A 26,548-nucleotide genomic window follows, 5' to 3' on the forward strand; every position below is an offset into this window, starting at 1 on the left:
TCGCCAACCACCAGACCAGGCTGCCCAGAGCCACATCCAGCCTGGATGCTGGAAAGGCTGCTCTGTGAATGGGGTAGCAGACCTGATGCTGCTCTCTCCCTGCCTGTTAGGAAGCATCATCTATTTTATAGATCTCAGGGTTGTTGGTTTTTTTTGTTCCCTGAGAGGCGCTCTCTTAATGTTGCATAAAATTACTCTCTCAAGGGTAGCGCGAGGAGGAGAACGCAGCCTCAGTTATGTTGCCTCAGTTGCAAAGACATTGCTACCAATAAAAGCCCCTGAATGATTTGGATTTTAAGTGACATGAATGGGTCATTTGTGACGCTCCAGTTAAGGTTGCTTCAAACACCTCTACCATAAACTCTGCACGAGGGTGTCTGATGCTCTGGGATCGGGTTGTAAATATTCACCCCCAGCCTTTGTTCTATGTAGCGAGCAAGGATATATTTACTTAAAATTTTTGCAGGGAAATTTCTCAAATGGTCAATCTCCTTGATTTATTCAGTGAGAACCCAAGGAGTTTTATGGCTTTTACGGGCTGGCTGTGTTTATAACTATCCTGGGGAGTATCTTCTGCCATTCATGTAGAGGAGTGGGGGAAGGAGGGCTGTAATTTCTATTTTAACTTACTTTTCCAGCAGCTGACATGACACTGACAAAGTCATCTCCTCTAAAATAAAACCTGCCGTGCTTTATTGGAGGTCAGAGGAGATCCTTTGGAGAGAGCCGGGGCAAAATTAAGTCAAGTGCTTTTTTTTTCCCCAACCGATTCTGTTCAGAAAGATTGTGCATGGAAAATGCAGCAGTGTCTGAAGTCAGAGACTACAGCTCCAGCTCACTTCATGGATCTCAGAGAAACTGCAGACTGAATGATATTTCAAGGAAACTGGTTCCTTGTGTTCTGAGTTCTTCAAGATATGACAGCCCAAGGCAGAGTTTTTCTATGTGTTGGAAATAATTCCTCTTTCCACATTTGGCAGATCCAAGCGAGCCTTGAGTGCTAAATAAACCAGGTCTATGAATAAATCAGAGGAAGGGGAACTCAAACTTGAGGTGTTGTGCGATTTGAGATAACTGAAAGCCTGACGTTGGCCATGAGGCACTTTGAAATAGTCTGGAGTTTGATGAAAGGTTTTACATTTGAGATGCCATCGGGGTATTTCAGGAGAAACCTCCTGGTGGGTTCACCCAAAGTTTGTAATAAACGTAATTGAAATATCTGAACTCCAGCTGCTGCCTTCTACTCTAATCAGAAAGAGCGACAGAAGCAGCTCCTTCTAAGCAAACACCCTGAGACTGCCAAGGGAGGAGGGATGGGGGGAATGGATGCAATGGGCTCAACATGCAGGAGGAGAGTAGCAGAGACAGGAGCAGAAATTCAGGGCCTGGAAGGTGGCAGGTGGAAGGAGGACAGAAGAACTCTGGAGAAATCAATGGACTCTTGGAGGGATGGGAGATCTGATGAAGCCCTTGGAGATGGGAATGGTGGACCCACATTTTTCCATGGAGAGATTTTTGTAATGTTGTCCGAGTTGGTTCTCACTCTGTAAGGGTTCAAAAATGAGAAGATTCAGTCCAGCTTATCTACCCTATGAAGCTGTAATGTGTTCCCATCTGGAGGGAGACAAGAACTGTTGGGAACGAGGAGTTCCTCTGGGAGTTGTTTGAGAAGTCCTCCTTCAAGGTCATGGCAGCAGTTTCTGTTTTTATAGTACAGTAAAATCAGAAATTACATTGTAGACATGGGGACTGAACCTTCCCTCTCATAAACCAGGCTTCCATCTTCACCACCCCCACAAGTCGTGGTGCAGCCATCCTTGACCTGTATCAATGTGCTCCAGAGCTCTACACCAACTGGAAGGAGCACAATTTTCCTGTTTTCTCTCCACCATGCCCCTCATAGCCCTGGCATGCCATTGCACAGGTCCCATCCCCTGGAGTCACTCTGGATGTGTCCATCCTGCTGTAGAGAGGAAGAGCATTTAGTAGCATTGCAATGGTCTGCTCCAGGCCATGGGGATACGGCATCATCAAACCTTTCTGGGGATGTTTAATTTATTGGTGTGCATGTAGCAATGATTCCTTCCTCCCTTGCTTTTCTCTGTCCTCACAGCATAGGGAACAATGCGTTTAGTATTTTCACAAGTAACTCTGAGGGGAATTTGTAGGCATTTGGTAGAAGGCAAGACAAAACAGTGGGAATCCTGGGGAGGTGGTGACAGCAAACAAGGGGCCAGCTAACTCCTGGGACACATGTGGGCTGGCTCCATGTCAAAATGCACCACACAAAGCAACTCAGAGCTTCAGGGGAAGTGTGAGCAAGATTAAATTGTGTGCAGGAAGAGAATAGAGTGTCCAACAAGATTGGGCTTGTGTTAATGCCAGTTAACAGAGATGAGATAGATAGAGAAGTGAGGGGTCGAAAGCCTTGGAGAGCTTCCTATGCTCCAAATGGGACAGGACAAGGATGTACAATCTGACTTCCAGGTTGACCCAATTTGGGGCCACTCTCTCAAGTCAGGAAGATCCTGGTCTCAAGGATGGAGGTGGTTTCTCCTTCTGGCTCACTCTTTTCTGAAAGAGTGGTTAGGCACTGGAATGGGCTGCCCAGGGAGGTGGTGAAGTCACTGACCCTGGAGATGTTCAAGGAGCGTTTGGACATTGTGTTGAGAGACGTGACTCAGTGAGAACTGTTGCTGATGGGTGGATGGTTGGACTGGGTGATCCTGTGAGTCTTTTCCCACCTTGGTGATTCTGGGATTCTAGGATACTGTGAGAGGTGTAGGAGGCAGGGGGCTCTTCATCAGCTGGATCAATTCAGCCCCATCATGGTGCAGTTCCTGAGTAGGAGTGGTGAGCCTGGACATTTAAATCCTCCAGATGACACACCCTGGTGAGAGATCTGCCTGCTTAAGAACTTGAGAAGCAAGGTATTTGCTTGTGGAGTGAGTGGTGGTGTGGTTGATAAACACTATGTGAAGGTGGGCATCCCAGCCTGGTCCATTTCCCACCCAGGGTTGCTCCATCAGCCTCACAGCCCTCCTCTGGTTTTCTTGCAGAAGGTATGGCGGAAGCTGTCAGCTCAAGCAGGGACTGCCTTCAGGCAGGTGAGTCCTGCACCAACGACCCCATCTGCAGCTCCAAATTCAGGACCCTCCGGCAATGCATCGCAGGTAATGGAGCCAACAAGCTGGGCCCTGATGCCAAGAACCAGTGCCGGAGCACAGTGACTGCCCTGCTCTCCAGCCAGCTCTATGGTTGCAAGTGCAAGCGAGGCATGAAAAAGGAGAAGCACTGCTTGAGTGTCTACTGGAGCATCCACCACACGCTGATGGAAGGTCAGTTGGGTACGGTGCTCTTTTCTTACGGTCATCCCAAAGGCTAAGTCCTTCTATAGAGGTCCCCAACACAAAAGTCAGTGTTTGGAGGTCATAGATATCATATCCTGTTCCATCTCAGGACCTATGATGCCCCACTGTATTGGCATTTTTAGAGAGGATGTCTTGAAAGATTGAGACACCTCCCTTCTGTTTTGTATGCTGTCTTCATTTTCATGATGTTCCCAGTGTACTTTGAGATATTCTCTGGGGAAATGCATGGTATTTTTTGTGTGTAAATATAAGTATGCTAGCCAAGCCCCAAAGCTGCATATTTTACAGAAGCACTGCACAAAGTCTGTGCACTGAAGAAAAAAAAATGGTGTAAATTTTAAACAAATCACTCTCTTGGAGGATCTCAAGTGCTCGGGTGTCTTTGGGTTAGTGAAGATTTGGGGCTGGTGACATCAAGTCGGAATTTAAAGTGTTCCTAGAGCCGGTGTTTAGTAAGTTTAGATTTTGACGTTTTTTAAGAGTCATCATAAAATTGCACCTCTGTGGTCATAACTCTTCGTTGTCAGGCTGGTGAGTATTTTATGCACCATGAAAATTAAAATGGGGAATAAAACAGAACCTTTCAACCATAGGCTGCGAAATAGATTAATAAAACACTGCTGGCTGAAAGCTGGAAGGAAAGGTGCAGGGGTGATAGGCCAAAAGGCCAAGCAAAACAAAGAGGATGGGGACCATAAACCACCAGCTTGCCAGAATGGGAACTGCTTGATCAAGTTCTCAGAAAGCTTTCAAGTAGTGAAATTTGTGGCTCTGGGCAGCCTGGTCTGGTGGCTGGAGATCCTGCACATAGCAAGAGGGTTGAAACTGGATGATCATTGTGGTCTTTTTCAACCCAGGCCAGTTTATGATTCCCCTAATTACCAAGTGAAGAGTGTGGAGAAGAGTAGAGGGCTTGAGTAAAAAGTGGGCTGGAGCAATGTGGATGCCAGGAGAATTTCCACTGCTGGAAGAGCAAGGAGAGGATGGCAGAGAGAACTGGGAGTGGGCAGGGGCCAGATGTGCATCTCCATGTGGATGCTGGCCAGGTTGGGTGGGATGCTGGTCCAGCAACTCGGGACCTCCTTTTGTGGAAAGGTTATTGAAGAAGCTGCCCTACTTCTCTGCTGTCATGTTGCATTTTTGCAAGCATCAAGCTCACTTGCATTGCAGATTCACACTCTCAAGCCTTTGATTTCCTTACCTTAATTTCCTGGGGGAAATGAATTTCATAACAGTCACATGTTTCAGAGTCCTTACACATGTTTAATTGACTGAGAAAGGAAGCCAATCTACGTGCTCCTTGTAGAGCTTTGTCTTTCAGTCATACGTACCCAGGAGGCTGTAAAAAGCTTCCTAGAAGCCCTCTTATAAAATCAATTGTGGAAGTGTGTGCTCGGGGAATTTATAAAGCGTACTATTTACTCAGCTTCTCTTGTGTGCGCCTGTGTTTAGCCACCTTCCCATTTGGAGACACAATAACATGATGACAACCTGATAACAATTCTCTGATAAGGTGCTATATCACCAGGACATAAAACTGCTATGCTGGAACATACAAATGGGCCCCTCTCCAGTCAGTAACGATGCAAGATATTTCAATGAAGGTGTAAAGCTGCCTTGTAATGCACCTGTGGTAATTGCACAGTGCTGTGTACCCTGGGAGCCATTTCTTCCTGACCGCAGCTGGTGATCAGCATATGCCCAGAGCAAGAGGTTTGATAGTCCTTTTATCCCAGCCAGTACATCTGCTGCTGCTGTCCATATCCATCTAAATGTCTAATAAAAAAAAAAAAGATACTGAGCTGTTTGCTTCAATAATATTCTCTAGTATCTATCAGGGTGACGGGCCATTACAGACCATTGAACGGATGAAAGGGAAGCACCGATTGAATAAAATTAGCTTCCCAGCGACTTAAAAATGAAGAGGAGAAGTGTCTGCGGGAGTTGAGGGTCATTAGCTCAGTGCCAAGTAAGAGAGGACTGTTGGCAAGAAGAGAAGAGGTGTTAATAAATATGAAAATGAAATGTTGCCCTACTTGTATCCTAGAAAGATATGAGGACCACTGAACAAAGGAGGGGTATATAAGAAGTAGGAATGGTGTTGGAAACACAGTGCATGTAGGCAATAGGAGAAGAGGTGATCGCCCAAGTTGTGCCGAGGAGGGTCATGTTGTGTATTAGGAGATGATGGTTCCTCTGTGAAAGAGTGGTCAGACACTGGCACAGGCTGCCCAGGGAGTGATGGGGTCACCATCCCTGGAGGTGTTCCAGAGCCATGGGGATGCAGTGGTCAGTAGATACACTGTGGGTGGGTTGGAATTAGTGAATGGTCTTGGAAAGGGGCCCAGGACTTGAGCTATACGAGGTTACAACTCAACAGTTCTCTGAGGGGTTGACCTATTCCATAGTTATGATATATTTTTAAAACCCAGTTGCATCCTATCATCTTCTCTAAAGATATGGTCACAACAGTTGCTGTGACCTTGACAATCCGTTTACTTAAGACCTTTAGAGCACAGTTATTCTTGGACCAACCAAGCTAACATATGCTGCCACCATTGAGCCTTATACATCTCAGGCTCTTCTGCTGCCTTCTCACCAGTTGCTCTTTTCACACCAGGCATGAACGTTCTGGAGAGTTCTCCTTATGAGCCATTCGTCAGGGGCTTTGATTACGTCCGGCTGGCTTCCATCACTGCAGGTAGGTGGCTGAGAAGATGCTTTTACACTAGCTGGGTCAAAGTAGGAGAACTGGCTGTCAAGTGCTAGGGAGGAGGCAGTCCTTCATGGTCTCTCATGGCCTCTTTACAAAAGCATTAAATGGCTAAAGACTTGAAACCATTTTTTTTTCAGGGACCTTCCTAGAAGTCCTGGGCCAAGCTCTAGGTAGAAGAATATGTCCCCTGAAGAAAAACTTGCAGTTTTTATTGTTTGTCTTTTAAAAACCCATTCTGAAGGGCTGGGGCTGAGGGGCAAAGTAGGAAGGCCTCTTGTGATGAGCCATCATCCCTGGGCTGATTCTCCATAGCAGGTGGATCACCTGTGCAATGCAGAAACCCCGGTGAGCACTGGATGGCTGCTTGCCATTAGGGACTAGAAGGGACTAGACTTCCTCATCAATCACAGGGTCAGACACCCCAAAGGCAAAAAGGTCAGGAGTCCAACCTACTGGCTTGATCCCAATCACCACCTTCAACCCCATGCCCTGAGGTCAGCCTGCGGACTCAGGCTCATGTTCTTCTCTGTGTCACATAATCCCCTTAATAACACAAGCAAAGCTGCCCTACCTTTTAACCCCCTTGAGGGCTCGAACCTTTGGCTCAGCAGCTAAAAGGTCAGTGCTGTAGCTTTTAGCCATCTGTCACCAGTGTCACAACTGCCAACACAACTTGCACCAAAACCACGGGGAAGCTTTACCAACAGTGATTTCTGTTACCCAGAATACCCACCTGGATGCAGGTGATTTGCTCCACTTGTGTTTCTGGAAGCTGTGCTGAAGCAGCAGTCCTCTCACAGCTCTTCCTGAGTGTGCACCTGGCTCTGGGGTGGAGGACACAGCTGGAGTGCACACAAGCAAGCAGGGAGCAGCACATCCCTGCAGCTGATGGATGGCTGCAGTCCCCTCGACAGCAAGGCACTTGTTAGGTGAAAATGTCCAGGAGCAAATTAACCCATCAGCCCTTGACAATCTGACCAGCAAAGGGAAGGGAGATGCTCCCTGACCTCACATCTTCTTATTGACTCCACTTGACTGGTTTGAGCATGCAAAGTGAAGCATGCACAAAGCTGTTTGCCAGGTCATGGCCTTCTTCACCAGAGTTTTTTCCCTTTCTATTTTTTTTCTAGAAGCCCTACGGGGCTCTTCAGAGCACAGCAAAATCCATCCAGGAATGGGGATTTTTATGCATGATTAACACACAGACAGGTTTTTAAAGCAGATTGAAACTGGTTGGGCAGCAAAGCCAATGAGCCTGGAGCAGCAGGGATACGTACCAAAGGACTCAGCATCCACTGAGACACACGATGCTTTTTGGTTTAAATTTTTCTTCCCTATTTATACATCAGAACAGTCCATAACGCAGCTCATGGTCTGTCACACTATGCCTGTCCAGTGCATGGAATTATAGGATCAGCGTCACCAAAGGATCCTCTTACAAATACACCCCAAAAGTCCCAAAGAGATGGTTGAAATGTAAGACATTCCCATGATAATGTGCCAGGTCAGAGTGACAGACATCTTTAATCTGATTTTACAAGAACAATATATGGCCAGCATTAAAAATATAGAAGCAGAATGATACCCCTCCACTCTAATCGTAATAGTGAATGTTAAAAGTCCTCCACTGTTGCGTGTGAGCAGAACAGTTAGCATGTTCCCTGTGATTCATTAGCTGATTGGGTAATGAAACCCTTCCAAGTAACATTCCTACACATTTTCTGACAGCTGCCCAGTGTAAACTGATGCTCTGAACAATATTTATCTCTGGGCATTTTTAAAGAGAAGCACTTATCTTGTAGAAATGCGCCGAGCAAAAATGCCATCCATTGTAAAATAACTGAGAAACTCGAAATTCATCTTGTAGTAAACAGCAGAGACAAAACGAAGGGGAAAATAAACAGCTCAGAGATGGAGCATCTGACAATGGCTGCAAAAATAAAAGGAGGGCAGCCAGTTTTGAAGTGCTCAGAGTGACTGTCAATGCTTCGGCACTTGTCATGGTGACTGGATGGTTCAAAGACAGGGCTTGAATTTGCAGCAGAAATTCTTTTATTCTGGGGATTTTTCCTCTGCGAAAAAGAATCTTCTCTGCTGGGGAAAACATTCTTCTAAGTGTGCTTCACGTAATGGGCTTAATTCAGAGAGATGAAGAATGTATTCAAATTCATTTCTCTAGTATGTGGAGGAGCCTCTTCTTATCTTTCCCATCGGCGAGGGCTTTGTGCCTCAACAGATTCCTACTGGTAACTCTGTGGCATTCTTCCTGATGCAAAAGAGAGCTCCATCCACTTTTGAAATAGTTCCAGGATCTATCTGTACCTCCAGAGGCCTGAAGAAACTCACTACACAGGGAAGAGAAATTGTGGTGCAAGGGTTTGAGCAGATCAGATGTGCCAGGAGTTCTGGCTTGGCCATTGACTCGGTGTTTGATCTTGAGCAAAAGAAAGTCCCTTGGAACTGATCCCATCACTCTGGTGGATCCACTCATTGTTGTACGTTGATGTGTCTTCTAATGGCTGCTGCCTCACCAGGCCTGGGTGTGGTAAATTCACAGTGATATATGCCTGGGGTAGAGCAAAGATGCCCAAGGTAGAGCAAAATCTCCTTTTATTAAACACAGGAATGAGGTAGAGCAGGTTCTGGGGTGCAAGGTTTGTTGTGCGGCCATGGCACCTCTCAGAAAAAGGGGATTTGGCTCAATTGTGACATAGAACAGATGTGGACTTCACATGGCCACCACCATCCTGGAGCCAGGGTTGGCCACCTCAAGAAAAAGGTTGGGAGGAAGGTCTTAAAACAGGGTGAGACCTGAGACCCATGAGACATGAGCCCTAAACTCCACCATTATCTTATACCAACCCACAGGGTCTGAGAACGAGGTGACCCAAGTGAACCGCTGCCTGGATGCCGCCAAAGCCTGCAACGTGGATGAGATGTGCCAACGACTGCGGACGGAATACGTCTCCTTCTGCATCCGACGCCTGGCTCGGGCTGACACCTGCAACCGCTCCAAGTGCCATAAGGCTTTACGCAAGTTCTTTGACCGCGTGCCACCCGAGTACACCCACGAGCTGCTCTTCTGCCCCTGTGAAGACACAGCCTGTGCTGAACGCCGGCGGCAGACCATCGTTCCAGCCTGCTCCTATGAGTCCAAGGAGAAACCCAACTGCTTGGCACCGCTGGATTCTTGCCGTGAGAATTATGTCTGTAGGTACGTGCGTGTGGTAGGGTGGGTGACATGGAGAGCCAGCACCCAACTGAGCCTGAGGTTCTTCAAATGGGGACAGCCCAATGCCCAGAGCTGTGTACCCTCCTGTAGGATTCTGATGGAGTGCACCCATCTCACCATTTCCCCAAGGGAATGGCATGGAGCTGTGTCAGGTGGGATTTAGGGAAAAGCTTTGCCCCAGAGGGTGGTGGGCATGGAACAGGCTGTCCAGGGCAGTTAGCATAGCCCCAGTCTCATGGAACTCATGGAACACCTCTCTCAGACATTGGGTTTGGGTTCTGTGGGGTGCTGTGAGGAGCCAGGAGTTGGAATCGATGGTCTTTGTGGGTCTCTACCAACTTGGGATATTCTGTGATTGTGTGATTCTATGACTGGCTCACCACAACCTGCTAACTTAGGCCACTGTGTGAGTGGCTCCTTTCCATGATCCATGACCTTGTTTCGTACCCTGATATGGTAAGTGTTAATGAACAGAACAAATTTGTGTTGGAGCCTTATTTGAACTTTTCTATCAATTTTGGATTCGATTCCAAATTTCCAGGAAGGTGCAGGCTAAGCAGGGGTACAGTTTGGAGTCCATTCCAGACTCATGCATGCACTCATACACAGAAATATCTTAATGTGGATGCTCATATGCATACTCCTGATTTATTTTTCCCTCAACTGCACTTTTTTCACCCCTCTATTTCTCAAAAAGGCTTTGATAATCCAGAAGCTAGGACAAGGGGGAATGGTTTTAAACTGAGACAGGGGAGGTTTAGGTTGGACATTAGGAGGAAGTTTTTTACCCAGAGGGTGGTGATGCACTGGAACAGGTTGCCCAAGGAGGCTGTGGATGCCCCATCCCTGCAGGCATTCAAGGCCAGGCTGGATGTGGCTCTGGGCAGCCTGGTCTGCTGGTTGGCAACCCTGCACATAGCAGGGGGTTGAAACCAAATGATCATTGTGGTCCTTTTCAACCCAGGCCATTCTGTGATTCTATGCAGTGATGCTCCCAGCTCCACGTCCTGTGTGCATGTCTTGCCATGAGCAGACAGCCAGAGGAGAGCAGAAAAGCAAGGCCAGTGTTTAGACATATCTCCTAGAACTGTTCCAGGCTTTAATTATTCTGGGCTTTGGGACTTCCTGAACTGAACACCTCCAGCAGGTCATCCTTAAAGTGCATTAAAAAATTGTCTTTTCCTAAGAGAAGGTGAAAGCTGCTGCATATAGCGCACATCCTCTTGGAAGGGTGGCCTGGCATTAATGCACCCAGAAATACTGATAACAGAAAAACAGATACAGAACTGATGCTGACCCCAAAAGATGCGAAGTCCTCGAGTCCCACCAGTTCTTGCTTGAAAATTCCCCCTAGGTATGCAGAGAATCAAATCAGATGGGAACTGCCCTCTCCTTAACAAGACAAGTGGGCCCAGAGGGAAAGAGGAGGTTCAAAGGGGAAAGTGCTGCTTCCCAGGAGGCTGGAAACCATTTCCCACAAACAGCACAGCTGTTAATTGTCTGTTTTCTTGGTCTCTGAATGTATAATATGAAACAACCTCTAAAGACATGGCAGGAGCAGGGGGTGGAAGTGTGACCTGGTCAAAGCCAGCAGTGCAGAAAGCACAAGGAGAGCCAGGAACAAATAATGGCACTTTGAAAGAGTTAAATACCCCAGGGCAAACCCTGCTGCAATGCTAAGTCCTCCTATCCGTCCTAACCCCCTTCAGCTTCCCAGCCTGGAGGTGTGGGCTCTACTAACAGGCATAGTATAAAAACTGCAATTGATTCCTCCCTCCCTCAAATAATACAACCATTTGGTAAGCATAGCTTGCCCAGACACAGCATAGGAGAGAGAGGATGATGTGATGGTCACTGGCTGCTTGTCTAGATGTATCTGTATCTCCAGCGGTCCTATGTCCCATGTGAGAGCCCCATGTGGATGACTTAAATGCCCTGCCATGTCCAACTGCCACCAGATATGCCAACAATTGTCCCATTCCTAAAGAATTAGGTGTCAAATATGTTTGGCAGCATGATTTACTGAGTTTATCCAACCAAGGTAGTAAGAGTAGCCACATGCAAAGAGCTATCTGGCATGTCTGAAAGACTCCCCTATTTCCCTGCATGGAGCATCCCAACAAGCCCAGAGTTGGGTCTCAAAACCACTTTGTGCTGAGAGATCTGATGCTTTCAGCCTAACCATACAAAAGCTGAGGCACAACAGTGGTCAAAGCACTGTGGCATGCACCTCTCACTCCACAGACCCCACAGAGTCCAATCTTCTGAGAATGAGCGCCGGTAGCAGAGGAGATGGCAACAGCCATGGTGATGGAGAGAACATATCAGAGCCTTTGGGCATTGCCCTTAAACTGAAGATATCCTCAGCGACATTTAGAGCATAATCTTTGAAGAGAGAGAAAGCGGACCAGAGTGATTCTCTCTTTCAGCAATTCAGTCCAAAAATGAAGGCTTAGGTCTCTAGGGAAGATTAGTACTCTGGAGTCAGATAGCAGCAATAAAGAATGAATTATCCTGCCGTCTGCAGCAGCTCCTCCTTTGAAAATCAGCTTTGCACATCAGAAAACAAACATTTATTCCAAGATTGCACCTTTCTTACAGTCCCAGAGGATGCTTGTACAACATGACCTACAGCACCTCTCCACATCTCCTCTCAGGGTGATTGAACTCACTTCTGTCTTTGCTGGAGAGGCGGGCGAGAAGAAAACCTGTGTTTTGTATTTAAACTGGCTTAGCAACAGCGACAGCAGCACAGAATCTTCCGTGTAAATGCAGCAGACACCTCCAGTGTGCTGTTACGTCTCTTTTTGGCCTCAGATATTTCTGCTCTTAAGTCCCATCTAACCCTACCCATGGCAGGGGGGTTGGAGCTTGATGATCTTTAAGCTTCCATCCAACCTGAGGCATTCTGTGTTTTTGCATTCTCTCTCCAATAGGTCGCGTTATGCAGAGTTCCAGTTTAATTGCCAGCCATCCCTGCAGACTGCGAGTGGCTGTCGGAGGGACAGCTATGCTGCCTGCCTGCTGGCCTACACCGGGATCATAGGTAAGGCCCCATGTCCTTTTGCTGCCCTATCTCACACTCCCTGAGTAGGAAACCTGTATTGCGGCCAATTGAAAGCTATGAGGGTAGCAAGGTGGACATCTGAGAGCGGGATCTTGAGGAGACTGTAATTTCACTCTGCTGTGTCAAAGAAGGAACCTAAGCCCTGATCATGGGGCAACTTCATGATAGCTGTATCAGGAGGGAAACCATACATCATGAGCTGCTGAAAGACCCTGCTTGATGCTCATGATAATGGGTTGTCCCAGAGAACCTGCTCTGCTGGGTGATGCCCTGATCCCACTGCTGGATTTCCCACTGGAAATCACTGTTCCCTGTCATCCTGCTGACTTCAGAGGATGTCAAACTGGGTTTTCAGATGCTGCAGAGGCAGCTGTTAGCACAAGCACATCCAGAATCCAAAGAGAAGCTGCAGTGGCCATTGGACGTGGTCCATCCCAAAGGGAAGGGATACAATGACAGCTATTTGGGTCAAGATTCCATTCTGGTATAATCCTTCCTTTGTTGTCTCTGACCATTCTGGAGGCTGAGTTGGGCTTCTCTGATGCCAGTGTGAAAACCTCCTCAAACATTCACAAACAGTATTTGAATGCTTCTAGGAAACCTCAGCTCCTGGGAATTGCCCATTCCTTAGACTTAGAGCACACTTTAATTGACTAAATGCTTTGTTGGTGAACTAAGAGGTGGAAAATGACCCTCTTCTCCTCCCTTTGAGCAAAGCAGAGCTGTGACACCAGCACCAAAAGGGTTTTCTCATCATGAGAGAGCATGACTGAGACTAGCCAGAGCAACATAAGAGAGCAGCAAAGAGATGACATTGTCTGCCCTTGGAGTCCCAGCTTTGGGGTAACACTTCTCCACCCTTTCCATAGGCAGCCCCATCACTCCAAACTACATTGACAACTCAACCTCCAGCATAGCACCCTGGTGCACGTGCAACGCAAGTGGCAACCGGCAGGAAGAGTGTGAGAGCTTCCTGCACCTCTTCACCGACAACATCTGTCTCCGTAAGTATCACCCAGGGAAGGATGCGTGTGTTGGCCCTGGGGAGCATTTCCCTGATGGTGCTTTTCTCCATCTCTTCCCCACACAAAGAAAATGCCATCCAGGCCTTCGGCAACGGGACCTACCTTAATGCAGCCACAGCCCCATCCATCCCCCCCACCACGCAGATGTACAAGCAGGAGAGAAATGCCAACAGAGCTGCGGCAACCCTCAGTGAGAACATCTTTGAGCACCTCCAGCCTACCAAGGTAGGAGAACCTGGCCCAGGAGTTGCTTGGCTGTGTCCATGCCCCTCTATATCCTCCAGCTGTCTTCATCTCAGCTCCCTCTTCCAACTGTGTCATCGCATCTGCATGCAGATAAACAACATCCCCTTTACTTTCTAGAGTCCTTGGTTCACCTTCTTCCTCATGCCATGATACCTCCTTACCCTACACCAAGCACAAGGCAATGCTAACCTATCCCTCACCTCAGTCCCACTGGTCACCATCTCTTTTCTTTCCTGAGTGCTAATAAGAGAGATGGGTTTTCTAAGAACAACCCTGTGCTTTCTGGGAGTGTAGAAGGGAACCGGGATCAGCACCTTGCCCAGTTGTGGAGCATTCACATAAGTGCAGACAAGCTTTTCAGCTGCTGGAGGTCATATACTGAAACTTAACAAGAAGCAGTGGGAAAGCCCAGCTGAAAGATTCTACCCAGCAGCAGGTTTTTGGTATCAAAGTAATATTAAACTGAAATTGTTCTAATACAAATACCAGGTTAATTTACTGATGATGGCAGTAATAAGCATTAAATATTTTATCATTAAGTGAAAAGCACTGACCTTGATTCGCCGCCCACTAGAGTAATCTTCAGATTGAATTATTTTACTGTTGAATAATTAACAGTGACCCTGATTTGCTGAACGTGCAGGTAACAGAAGCTGTCAGTTATCTAGATTGTAAGGAACAAGCATGTGCCTTGTGCTGGGCTAGATGGTACCTCCTGGGAGCTTCCATATACAGGTGCAAACCCAAACCATCATCTCACACAGCTCTGTTTTCACTGAGGTCTTGCAGTGGGTGGCAGAAATGTGGCCGTAGCTTCCTGAAATGCTTTTCAAGGTGTGGGTGGCCATGCACAGAACAGAGATACCTTCATCAGGGGAGAAAACCATTTGCATGCAGGAGAGCTGGAGGAGTTGCTTCTGGCTGGTGCTCACCAAACCTTTGTGCAATCCGAGCCGAAGGTCAAAACCCCACACTGAGGACTTTTATCCAAGCCATCACCTGCAAGTGATGGAGAAGCTGTGAAAGTCCCTCATGATTGACAGCCTAGTCCAGACGGCCACATACACAGTACTTTCATAGTATCATGCAATCATTAAGGTTGGAAGACACCTCTGAGATCCCCAACACCAAGCCCAACCCCAACCCACCTCCACCATTTCCACTGACCACATCCCTCGGTGCCACATCTCCACAGTTCTGGAACACCTCCATGGGTGGTGACTCTACCACTTTCCTGGGCAGCTGTGCCAGTGCTTGACCACTCTTTTGGAGAACAGTTTTTTTCCTAGTATTCAACTTCAACCTCCTCTGGCACAACGTAAAGCTGTTATCTATGGAGTGACCTACCTGGGTCCCAGCTGCTGCTTAGTGCTGTGGAGATACCTCCAATACTTATGGACATCTCCACCTGGAGAGGTCACCACGTCAAGTCATTGTCTGGTGATGACTCCATGGGTATGGATCTCCCTTGACCAGAAGGGGCATTCAGGCACCCATCTGACAAAAAGAAACTTTCACCACCACCATCTCCAACAGATGCTGAGCTGAACACAAGGCTAAAAACCATGACACTCATCCATGCTTCTTCCTTTATCTTGCAGGTGGCTGGAGAGGAGAGACTTCTGAGGGGCTCCACTCGTCTGTCATCAGAGACCTCCAGCCCAGCACCTCCTTGCCACCAGGCAACCTCCCTGCTGCAATTGTGGCTTCCCCCCACTCTTGCTGTGCTGAGCCTTTTCATGATGTGAAGCAGAGTGGAATCATGCTGGGCAGTGACTCTCTTTGTGTTGGTTTCTTTAAAAATAAACAACAAAACAACCAGACAAGGAACTTCTCTTGGGAGGTGGGGTAGGAGGAGGGAAGGGATGGGAAGGAGAGGTGAGTGTGTAGGCGTCCCTTTCTCCTCCTCATCCATCTTCCAATTTGTTTGATTTTATACAATCAGCATCGCCAACAACCAGCTCATCTTTCTCCTGGCCACCTTTCACCCCACAGTGTGGTTGTTGTCTCTTTGACTCTCTGTGGATTGGGGTTGTGATCCACAGACAAGTTCCCTTGGAAAAGCCAAAGGAGAGAGCTGAGTCAAAAAATGAGAGCTGCAGTGGAAATGCTTTCAACTTCCCCAGCCAAGAGGGGAAAGACTTTTGATGGACGAGCTGTCAGGACATTTCCTTCAGCCCCAACTCACACTGTGGGACATTTAGCAGGACGAGTCAAGTGATGTGTCGTACAGATCATCTCTGGGGCTGCTCAGGACCCAAAGGACAGCCCATCTGGTTCAGAGCGAAGAAACCCCTGGTGAGAAGGTAGTTGGTTCTGTTCACCAGAGAGGATCCTGAAGCACTTCTAGGGTGGAGCAAGCAGCCATACAACAAATTGGCTTATAGGGACCATCCACCTGCTTGAAACTACAGCCAGCATGCAACCAGCATGCATCTCCAAGATGTCACCTGCTCCTTGGGCCCTCCTGTTTGGAAAACATGTCATGTATTGATCACGTTCAGGAAGAAACACGCGTGTTGCATTTTGTTAATGGATGGCTTACTTTGTGTCCCAACCCTGGCATCTCTACTTACTGTTCCTGTGAAGTGTTTGGGGTAGGTATTTTTTCATGACATCCAACCAGCCAAAGTCATCCCACTCCCAGCCAGCCTCTCCATGTGCAGGATAAACCTGTGAGGCCACAGGTAGGACTTGATATGAGTGCAACAAGATCCGTTCTCAACAGCTACCCGTGCTACTGTTAGTCTAACAGAGAGACTGACAGAGAGGGAGAGTTGAGGGATGTCATTATCTACGTAAGGAAGAGATGGGCTACAAAGGGTTTTCATGTCCTTGGTAGGGAGTGGATTATGACAGTCCCCCTCCTTGAAGAGCTGATGGAGAAAATCCTTGTTAGCTCGTATCCAGGCTAGCACACTAATGACATTTCCTCCTGCTGAATGCTAATTACTCAGCCAAGGGGTGGCTTAAACAAAGGCTGATGAATTGACCCACCCAGATGGAGGGTGAGGATAAATGTCCAAATGTCTCCCTGGTTGCTCAGGGCACAGAAGGGAAAACATGACCTTGTGATACATGAGCATCCAGGGGTCTTCCCTTGAGGAAGTGAGCTGGGGTGTCCCAGAGCATTGCAGGGAGATGGATTCCACACTTGACCAAGCCAATAAAGAAGGTGGTAAGGAAAAGTGACAATGTTTCCCTGGACAAATGCTTTCCCACGTTGACTATCACAGTGGGAATAGGAGTGGCTCGTTGCTCCCTGTGAGTTTTACAGCAGCCTTTTTACCCTTTGGTTTATGCCTCTCTAAGGAACAACATCAGTTGCTCAGTATTTGGAGGCACAGAAAAGTTTAGAAGCAGCTGAAATGGCAAAGTCTGGAGCTTTTTATTTATCTAGAGCTCCCTGCAGAGCACTTCCCATTGCTTTAACACTTCAGGTTTCGCTGAGAAACAGCAGCAACTTTCTTGGGGTTTGGTCAATATAAAACCACTCTTGTTCACAAATTTACATCTGTGGAAGCATAAGACAGGGCAGAAACCCTCCAGGCTGTGTCCTGGCTGGAGTTCTGCACCTGGGGTTGACGTAATCCAGGAGACAGGATCCTGGAACACGCTGAGATCAAAGTCTTGCCCACACGGTGCCAGGGGATGTGCTGAAACAAAATGTGTGTGCCAAAACTTCACGGCCAAGAGGATCTCCCAGTATTGGAAATGCAGGTGGGGGGCAGTGACATGGGTCCCATGCATCCCTCCAAAGTGCCATAGCCGTGCCCAGAGCTATTGTGAACATTTCCCATTTATCCAAGGCATCAGTAGGGCCAACTGTGCAAGTATGAGGTGTAAATCCAAAGACCTGTGTCCTCTGAGCCACGGGTGAGGAGGATTAAAACCTCCTGGAGAATGGCATGGAACTACTTCAACAGCATGAGGTCGTGCTGTAAATTGTCTTCATCTGCTGCTTTCCTTTCAAGTCCTGTAGTCCAGCCCTGCTCTTCTGCCTGCCTGGTTTCAGCAGATGGGTCCCCACCAGCCTTTGGCCTTCCTGCATCATGGGCTGAGTCTGCACAGGATAGGTGTGCAAGGGATGGGACGTATATATAGCATGCTTTGAACACCCTAGGATATTGGTTGTCCCTGAGCTTTGCTGGCCAAACAGACCCTCAGATCCCATTGTGGTGTCTTAGTGTGTCCTCAATTCTGGGAGGATGGCAGAAGTGTCCTGAGGCTGTGAAAGGCAACAGCAAATCACTATGGATCACAATCACAGAGGCTTTGCATGAGGGGGATAAAATAAAGGCGAATGGTCTGCTGGGATTCCTGCAGAAGTGTAAATAGGGATCTGCTGGAGGGTTCTTTGTTGTGGTCTTGAATGAAGGGTCTGAAAAACACCTGCAGAGCTGACCTTCCAGGCCTGAAAAAGCCCTCCCAGTCTTCACCCCTTGTGCTGTGGTGTGAGTTTGGAAGCAGCATCCACCCAGCAATGGGTAGCCTGCTGCTCTCCCAGGAGCTCCCTGTGGTCTGGGGATGCTTCAAAGTGAAGAAAGTCACGGAGCAATGAGCCTCCATGCAGCAAGAAAGGGCTGGAGGTTGGGGTGGGTGCTAATATCGTGTTTCCTGACCATTCCACCTTATTTTTCTTCACCAATACTTAATGCCTGCTCTCCCTCTAAGCCCATTCCCAAACCAAACTTTGCAAACAAAAGAGTAACAGCAGCAGATGGAAAGGACTGAGTGAGCCAAGGGAGAGAAAGGGAGAGCACTTTTTAGCAATCACTCCATACCTGGGGACTTCCATAAGCACAAAGAAGAGTCATGGGAAAAAAGGAAGTGGCCAGCCAACTTTCTATAGCCACTGAACTCTGTTTCGTTCTGGCTGCTCAGCACCATTTTTGCAGTGGTTTGGCACTTCCTTGCATTCGTAAGATACCACGTAGGTACAAATTGTTGTCCAAGCAAGAGCATGAGCAGAGAGGGAAAGTGGTGCTGGGAAGGTACCCCCATGGGCGGCAGGGGATGCTGATGGGTGCCTATGGGGTGTGTGTGTGCGCACATGGGGAGGATGCTTGGTGTCTGCCTGTACTGATGGGGTGTAACCTGTACTTTACTCTTCTGTACGAGTTGATATTCAAGACATATCCATGAATAAAGCACACATGCATTTTCCTGACCGCCTGTTCATGTCTGTGAAGCGGGGCTGGCTGTGCCAATGCGCTGTGAGCCAAACTCACTCCTTCTGAACCATAAGGGAGATGGAAAGAATGGGGGGGGATGCTCTAGGGGGAGATTATAGAGTACTGGGGCTTATGGCTGGAAAATCCAAGCTGGTGCATCCCAGCCTGGAGAAAACAGCTCTGTGGAGACACAACCAATGGAGAGCCTCCAACACCACCCACCATGGACCTGCTCGAGCTCTGGGGATGTGTGGATAAGACCACTAAGGTTATCAAATCCAGCATTGACCCATCCCGACCATGCCTACTGACCATGTCCCTAAACTGCCCAGGGTCAGGGACAAAGGCTGAAGCAAGAGCATGTGAAATGGTTTTACATAATTCCCTGGAAAAACATCCCCAATCCAAACATCTGGAGACCCCAAAGGGCAACCTTTGGAGGTTCAGAGACACTTAGGAGTCTGGACAGGGCTCTGAGCACCTGATGGAGCTGTGGGTGTCCCTGCTTATTGCAAAGGAGTTGGACCAGACAACCTTTAAGGGTCCCTTCCACCTCAAACCATTCTAAGATGAGTCTGTGAACAACAAATCCCACAAGGATTAAGACAAAACCCTCTGAGAATTGGTTTTGCCAAGATAGCAATCCACGTTAGCTGTGGCGCTCTGGTTCACTTCTACATCACTTTCTCTTGCCCTTTTCCCATTAATGTGGAAAAAACAGACATTTGTTCTTCCACCACACCAAAATGATGGCTTTAATACCAACCAGTGATGCACAACCCATCCAAGAGCTGGAATATTCTATATTTATAAAATATCCTGAGCTGGAAGGGACCCATAAGGATCATCGTGTCCAACCCATGTCTCCACATAGGATTACCTCTTTTCTTAGCTACAAGCCTGGTTCCTGCATCCAGCAAGGCTGTGACGTGTTAATTCAGGGACCCCAGTGAGTGAACATGATGGGGATGGGTCAACAGCTGCACTCGATGAGCTCATTTTCAACCTTAAGGATCCTACAATTCTATGACCCTATGTGCCCTAGTGCACCCTCACCCCAACTGGAAATTCAGGTGTGGGATGGTTTTGGCAGACGATGAGGTGAAGGATGCCTTCATCCTTCAATAGTGAGAACTGTTGGTGATAGGTGGACAGTTGGACTGGATGATCTTGTGGGTCTTTTCCAGCCTTGGTGATTCTGTGATTCTATGACCCTCATCTTCCTCCTACAGCAAAAACACATCCTACACCCAAAACCCCTACCTCTACAATCCATTTATTCCCCTCTCCCCCATCTCAATAAATAGGGGAAAGAAAGAAGAAAGCGACGGGAAAAAACCAAAAGGAGTTTTTAACCAGATCGTCTACCTTTTATTTCAGAGGAAAGATTTGCATTATTTACTTTTATTTATGTACAGGTACTTCACATTTGTATTTAAAATGCACAGAGACCTCCCAATAATTTCCTCGATCCTGCTTTAAATTAGCTGTTATTTTACAATACAAAAAATTATACCAAAAACTGCAGTCCTAAATGTGTGTATGTATAACACCCACAGTCCCCAGCAATGAAATAGTTTACAATACTTGCTCATATTTACATATGAATGCAATAAATGCTAAATTATACATATTAACAAACTAAGCTCAAGTCTGAACACAGATAAGAATCGTAAATAATTACAGAACAAAAAAAAAAAAATAATCCAGAATAGAGTTAATTCAAGGACCCTAGTGTAAAGAACACTTATTGTGCACAAATCTCAGAGTAATATAAAACCTCTATTCGTGTTCTTTTTGCTTTCTTTTCTGCTTTAAAAATGGACCGACGTTACATTACACCCCTCCACAGCTTCTACCCTTCTGTCTTCTGGTGAGGTTCGTGGAGTCAATGAGAGGAAATGCCTACAGAACTACAGTACCTGGAAGATGCCCAACATCGTCCACGTGTAGTGTTAGAAGGTTACGAACGGAATAAAACCTGATGCGGATGCAGAAAAAAACAAAGCCAGCACATCCACAGCAATGTTGTATTCCCAGCATGGGAAACTCGCCTCATTCGAGCAGCCAGAGACAGAAAAAGCGTGGAAGGTGACCGAAATTCCAACAGCATGGCTGAAAATGGGGGGTGCTCATCTCTTCCTCTCTTTCCCATGGCCCCACTCCCAACCCCAAAGTGCACCCTCCTATCCCCAGAGCATTCCCAAATGGAGATTAAGAGGGAGCAGGAATAGAAGAAATACCAACAAGCTTACTGTAAGTTGGATGGATGGAGTTAAGCCTCGCTCCTGGCATGTAAGGAGCAAATCAGTACTTTCTTGCAAGCTCAGCGCTGACAAATCCATATTTGTGGGGATAGAAAGGGTTGCCAAGACTCATGGTGAAGGGCTGAGGCTCTGACCCCAACCTCGGGTCTTGCAGAAAAGCAAAAGCAGCAAAAGCTGACTTTGGGACGGGGCTCTGTGCTGTGGCACTTGGCGTCGACATCGTATTTTGGCCTCTTGGGTGAACATGGATCGCATCAAACCTCAACAATCTCTCATCGAGCTGCCTTCTAAAATCATACCATGAACCCGGAGAAGATGCGTTTTGGAAAACATTTAAGCACAGAGAACATGATGTTTCAGGACAACATTCAGTGCTCGCAGTATCCCAAAGGAAACCTGAACCCAAGAATGGCTTTGCACAGCCCAACATGCTCCTATGGGACCACATCATTGCATTTCAGTATGCTGCACCCCTTGACTTCATGTTGACCGCAGGCATTACCCCATCACATAGAGGTTATTTTTTGGCATATATTTCCACACAGCACATCTTGAGCCCCGTGAGAGTGGTGACAATGCAAAAGCTGAGCCCCACACATTTTCTTGTACCCAACACATTGACCCATATTGTGGCAAGGTCTCCTATCCCTCAACGTTGCAATGGCTCAGAGCAACTTCAAGGCTACACAATGGGCAACTTCAAAGGCCAAATGCCTTCTTAGGAGATCCAGTGGCACTGCTGCTTCCTGGAAAAAGAGGGCTGCAGTTTTTCTTCGTTCTTTTTAATGGCTACTCTCAAAACAATAGAATGGGTTGAGACCTTGAATGCTGAATCTCAGCCAGTTACAAATGGTGGAAAATAGTGATTTTGAATGGAAATCACTGGCACAATCTTAGCAGTAGAGGCTTAAACTGCTGACTTAATCCTCCATGTAATGTCTACGTTAAGTACATTTATTACCTATCTTCAAGATTTCTTTTTCCCTTTCAAACAGAAGAGCTTTATTTAACTTCACTTGTACACTTAAGTGAAAAGTATTTGAATACATACAAGCCAAATTCTGCCTCCCTGCCTTATACCACAAGATATCAGGAATATAATCTGCTGTTTCTTTAAAGCTCTGGAAAGTCATCTAATACTCATCATACGAAGAAGTTATTAAGACAAAACTCATACGTCATTTAAAATGCATCAAAAATACATTCAATATTTTTCTTTTATTCTGGTTTATATACACTTTAAACCTTCCCACGTTCTGCACGTTACTGTATAGTTTATGTACAAGTGCAAAATCGGTGTGTTATTTTCCATTTATTTACAGATTCTCCCACAAAATAATGTTGCTCTTTCACCCCCCTCACCTCCAAGCTGAATCACCCCACCAATCCTTCCCTTGGGATACTGGCCTGGTGATGAACCACTGGCAGCGCTCCCACCTTCGCCTCACTTCTACCTTCGAGCTGGGATGAAACTGTTTGCAGTTGAGATATGTATGAGAGTTCTCTCTTTCCCTCATCAGTACGGAGATAAGATGCAGAGCTGAGCCACATCCAACAGGCGCCGTTGGGTTTGATTTATATAAATACATCCTGTTCCTCTATTTATGTTTTTCAGTTCTGCCCATCGTCAATGTTGGATCATTTTGGCTCATCTTTTGCTTTTTTGACACCTCTGTGGCTACACTCCTCTTGAGACCGGACCACCCAGCTCTTTCTGGGGGAAAATCACATCTTTTTCTTAACATTAACAACGCATCACCCTTCCAGGCCTGCAGTTCAGAACAGAGCCTTCAGCACAAGAGTTTTCTCAGGTTGGGTTGGCAGTTCTCCTCCCCAGAAGGGCTGGAGAAGTGGGAGAGGACCTCTCAAGAGCGTGAGGATGTGCATCAGAACCAAAAGCAGGAACATAAGCACAAGGGAGGGATTTTAATCCAGCAGTAGTACTCTGATACAGCCTAGTCCAGGTTAGCCCTATACACACAGAAAGTTACAAAACAGCTTCAGGAGATGAATCTGTCTGAGGTAATTGTGCATCACTTATGACTTAATCGCCTAAACTCTTCATTCTGAAAGACACTGCTCACCCCTTTTCCTAATTTCCCCAGTGGGCTTCTATACTTCTGATACAGATACAGGCTGTGGGATATACATACGCATATACACATACATGTATTTATGGATCTATGCATTATTCCCACCATGTTTTCTTTTTGCTGCTCCATTGGATTTGTTATGTAACACATTGATGAATGTGCCCACCAGGGACTGACGACCCCATCACCACCGTCTGGATACAAACAGCAGCTCACACCTTTATTGCAATGCTGGAGTCCAAAAAGCTTCTCCAAAACATGTGCTGACAGAAAGGAATGGGTGGCTGATATCTCAGCAACAACCAAAACATGCACACACAAAAAAAGATGCAGGTACTGGTTTTTGTTTTGGAGAAAGGATTTGATAACTCTTCCCTTCGCTCCCCCCAGATTTGTCACTTCTCCTCTCCATAACCACCTGATGTCCTCGGCAGAAACCAGCAGCCTGAATGGAACCTCACTTCGAATGATCAACTTTTTAACACCTCATTTGGCACCGCAACATCTTCCCATTGGTTTCACTATCCCAACTCCTCATGGTCTTGGCACAGCAGTCCCTACAGTTAGCAGAAGCAGAGGGGATCTCATGTGGCAATATGGAGACTGATGGGCACAGACCAACCTGGAGCCTCAAGCCACAATCCCAACTAGTTTACTTCAAAAACCATGGGATGGTTTGATACAACCCCCAAAAGCCAAACCTTCTTTTTGCTCTTTGCAAGCCCCTTCCTTTCACCAACAAGCCAACTTCTTCAACACCTACAGCAGCTCGACCTGAATGGGGAACATCCAGAATTAATCACAGAAATCATGGAAAATTCAAACGTGGTCCAGTGAAGATCCCTGCCTTTGTTTAATTATTATTATTATTCACATTCTTCATCTTCAAACATCCAGCTAGTGAAGTGTTGCTCCTTACACCCAGAGGAGCTGGGACAAACTCTTACAGCTGAGGTGTGGTGCTTCTGTCCACCAGTACAGCTCAGCTTGTACCCACAAAAACAGCCCAAAGGAAGGGAGAGGGAAAGCAGCCAAGCCGTGCAGAGCAACGCAGAAGAAATGTAACATATCTGACCCAGAACACAAAGTGCTTCTATTAAAAGCACTAGTGAAACCAGGGGTTTTCTTACGATACCGAAACTCTGCTTTCCCTCCAGGTATTTCCAACTTGCTGAGTAGTTTGCTAGTCAGGAAAATGCCATTTTCCCCTGACCATAGGTGATAAATTGTAAAGAACACAGGTTACCTTAGGTGACTGCATATACACACATATATATATATGTACGTATGAGTACACATATATATGTTGAAAAGGAATACAATGGTGTTAAAAAGAACCGTGTAGTAGTCTCCTCGCTCCCTAGATCTGTTCAAGTCTAGGCACTTGTGTGTGGTGTACTCCAAGTAGGTTAAGACTATGTAAACACTGAGTCCTTCAGCAGCGACGTTCCACTTCTCCAGGTGTAACCATCAGCCTGAGCAACATACAAACTCACCCTCTGAGCCACTCTAGCTTTCCCCTTCCTGATGCTGTGGACCACGGCGACAAAAACTGTATCTGGAAGAGAATTCCACTTAAATAACGTGGGAATAAAATAATAAAATAAAATAAAAGGATGAAGATGCTTTGAAGACTAATAGTAGTGTTTAAGTGTTGAGGGCTGACACCTGTAAACACTGCATCTTTTTTTCGTTGTTCTTTTTTTTTTTGTACAGTTTGATAAATAGATGAACTACAAAGCACTTTCCCATGTATAAACCTGAGTGTCGTTCATAGGACTACCGTTCTATTTACACTGACCGTCAATGGTGGTGATCGGATGTCTCTGGACCTGCAAGGAAATCATTTTACTTTAAACTTGACGAAAACAAAGGCGCGATCTGAAGCCACGTGTCAGTAAAACTTAAGTGGAGCAGTTGCCAAATTAAGCCAGCTATCACGTAGATGAGAGAAAAGGTTGGGTTCAAGGAAGCTGTGTTTGTCCGAGTGCTTCTAGTCTCTTGTGACACACAACTTGAGAATCATCTTCCTCCTCCTTCTCCTCCTCCTCGGTGGTACTTTTCCATTTTGATTAAAACCCTATAGAGTTTCTGATGTCCATGCATCAAATACAGGTTCCTGGCTGTGCAGGGGGCTGCTGTTTCCGATTTCGGATTGCACCCGATTTCTCTTTGTAGGCAATTGGCATCTGTTGTGAAATGTCCACCAGCGCGCTGGCCACAGCAAGACCTGAGGCAACAAAACAAAACAGTCACAGAAACAAATTCTTCCACCCCAGCTGAGAAAAACCCTCTGAGCCACAAAACGTGCTTTGAGTTCTTAAGAAAATACAGTAAACCAGGAAAACATGCTTGTTTAGAGATTAAACTCTTGTGGCTACGCTGAAATAAGCTTCTAAATGCTGCCTGTTCTATTGAAAGCAAATGCTGTAGAAAAAAACAACCTGGAATTAAGATGGGTAATAAGGGGTGTTAAACCAATAATATTCAAGGGAGGAGTCCTTCTCCATGCCAGTAAATGCACTAAAATATATACTCAAAGCACCTGTGCACGGAGGTTTCACCACACCTCCTGGATAGCCCTCAGCTCTGCAGCCTCCTCCAAGCACAACCACAGGCAAACACCGCTGGCCATCTGGGATTCAGCTCAATGCAGCTCCCAGCCAAACCATGCCATCTCAAAGTCAACTAATAACCTGTGAAGATCCATGCTCACCAGCCACTGGAGAGAACTCAGTTAAAACCACAGCCCCCCGAGAGGATTAAGTCTCAGCAGTATGCATTGAGGTTGAGGTGAGAAGGGGCTGGGACACCTTAACATGGATGGAGAAAACTTGATGGATCTGCTAAGAGGATGCTTTGGAAGGTAACTGCTCCCAGGTAACAGCAATAGGATGAAAGGTGATGGACTCAAGTTGTGCCAGGGGAGGGTCAGGTTGGGTATTAGGAAACACTTAGTCTTGGAAAGAGCAGTCAGGCATTGGCATGGGCTGCCCAGGGAGTGGGGGGGGTCACTGAGCCTGGAGGTGTTCAAGAACTATGGAGATGTGGCACTGAGGGGTGGGGGTGGGTTGGGGTTGGACTTGGGGACGTTAGTGGCCTTTTCCAAACTTCTATGACCTGATATCCTGCTGTGGATGGAGCTGGGAATGCAGAGAACAGGCTTGAAGACAAGTTACCTTCATGACTAATTACTGAGAGCCTGTCTGCAACAAATCTCACTTTTTCACAGCAGCAAACGAAACCGTAATCCAAATACCAAACCTTCATCCACCAAGTGACCCAAGAAACGGAGTCAAACCATAGGCAGGAAGCTAGCAGGGCCCAAGCCAGCTTCAAATAATCTGAGCACATCCA

At 46.8% G+C, this 26,548-nt stretch overlaps 2 protein-coding genes across 2 annotated transcripts in view; one reads left to right on the top strand and one right to left on the bottom strand.

Annotated features, from left to right (window-relative positions):
- GFRA4 (GDNF family receptor alpha 4) overlaps positions 1-18,828 on the top strand; it is a 66,714-nt gene extending 47,886 nt beyond the window's left edge. Inside the window, exons 2-8 of the mRNA XM_072335914.1 lie at positions 3,060-3,338; positions 5,992-6,072; positions 8,956-9,301; positions 12,256-12,365; positions 13,256-13,390; positions 13,479-13,636; positions 15,259-18,828. Coding sequence (XP_072192015.1) covers positions 3,060-3,338; positions 5,992-6,072; positions 8,956-9,301; positions 12,256-12,365; positions 13,256-13,390; positions 13,479-13,636; positions 15,259-15,405 — 1,256 coding nt within the window. The 3' untranslated portion in view covers positions 15,406-18,828. The remainder of the gene's footprint in view (positions 1-3,059; positions 3,339-5,991; positions 6,073-8,955; positions 9,302-12,255; positions 12,366-13,255; positions 13,391-13,478; positions 13,637-15,258) is intronic.
- Positions 18,829-20,182: 1,354 nt separating this feature from the next.
- Positions 20,183-26,548, bottom strand: part of ATRN (attractin) — a 139,972-nt gene continuing 133,606 nt past the window's right edge. The window contains exon 29 of the mRNA XM_072334124.1: positions 20,183-25,421. Within this exon, the coding sequence (XP_072190225.1) occupies positions 25,297-25,421 (125 nt within the window). The 3' untranslated portion in view covers positions 20,183-25,296. The remainder of the gene's footprint in view (positions 25,422-26,548) is intronic.

The sequence above is a fragment of the Excalfactoria chinensis genome, chromosome 4 (genome assembly GCF_039878825.1).
Source record: "Excalfactoria chinensis isolate bCotChi1 chromosome 4, bCotChi1.hap2, whole genome shotgun sequence".
Lineage (NCBI taxonomy): Eukaryota > Metazoa > Chordata > Aves > Galliformes > Phasianidae > Excalfactoria > Excalfactoria chinensis.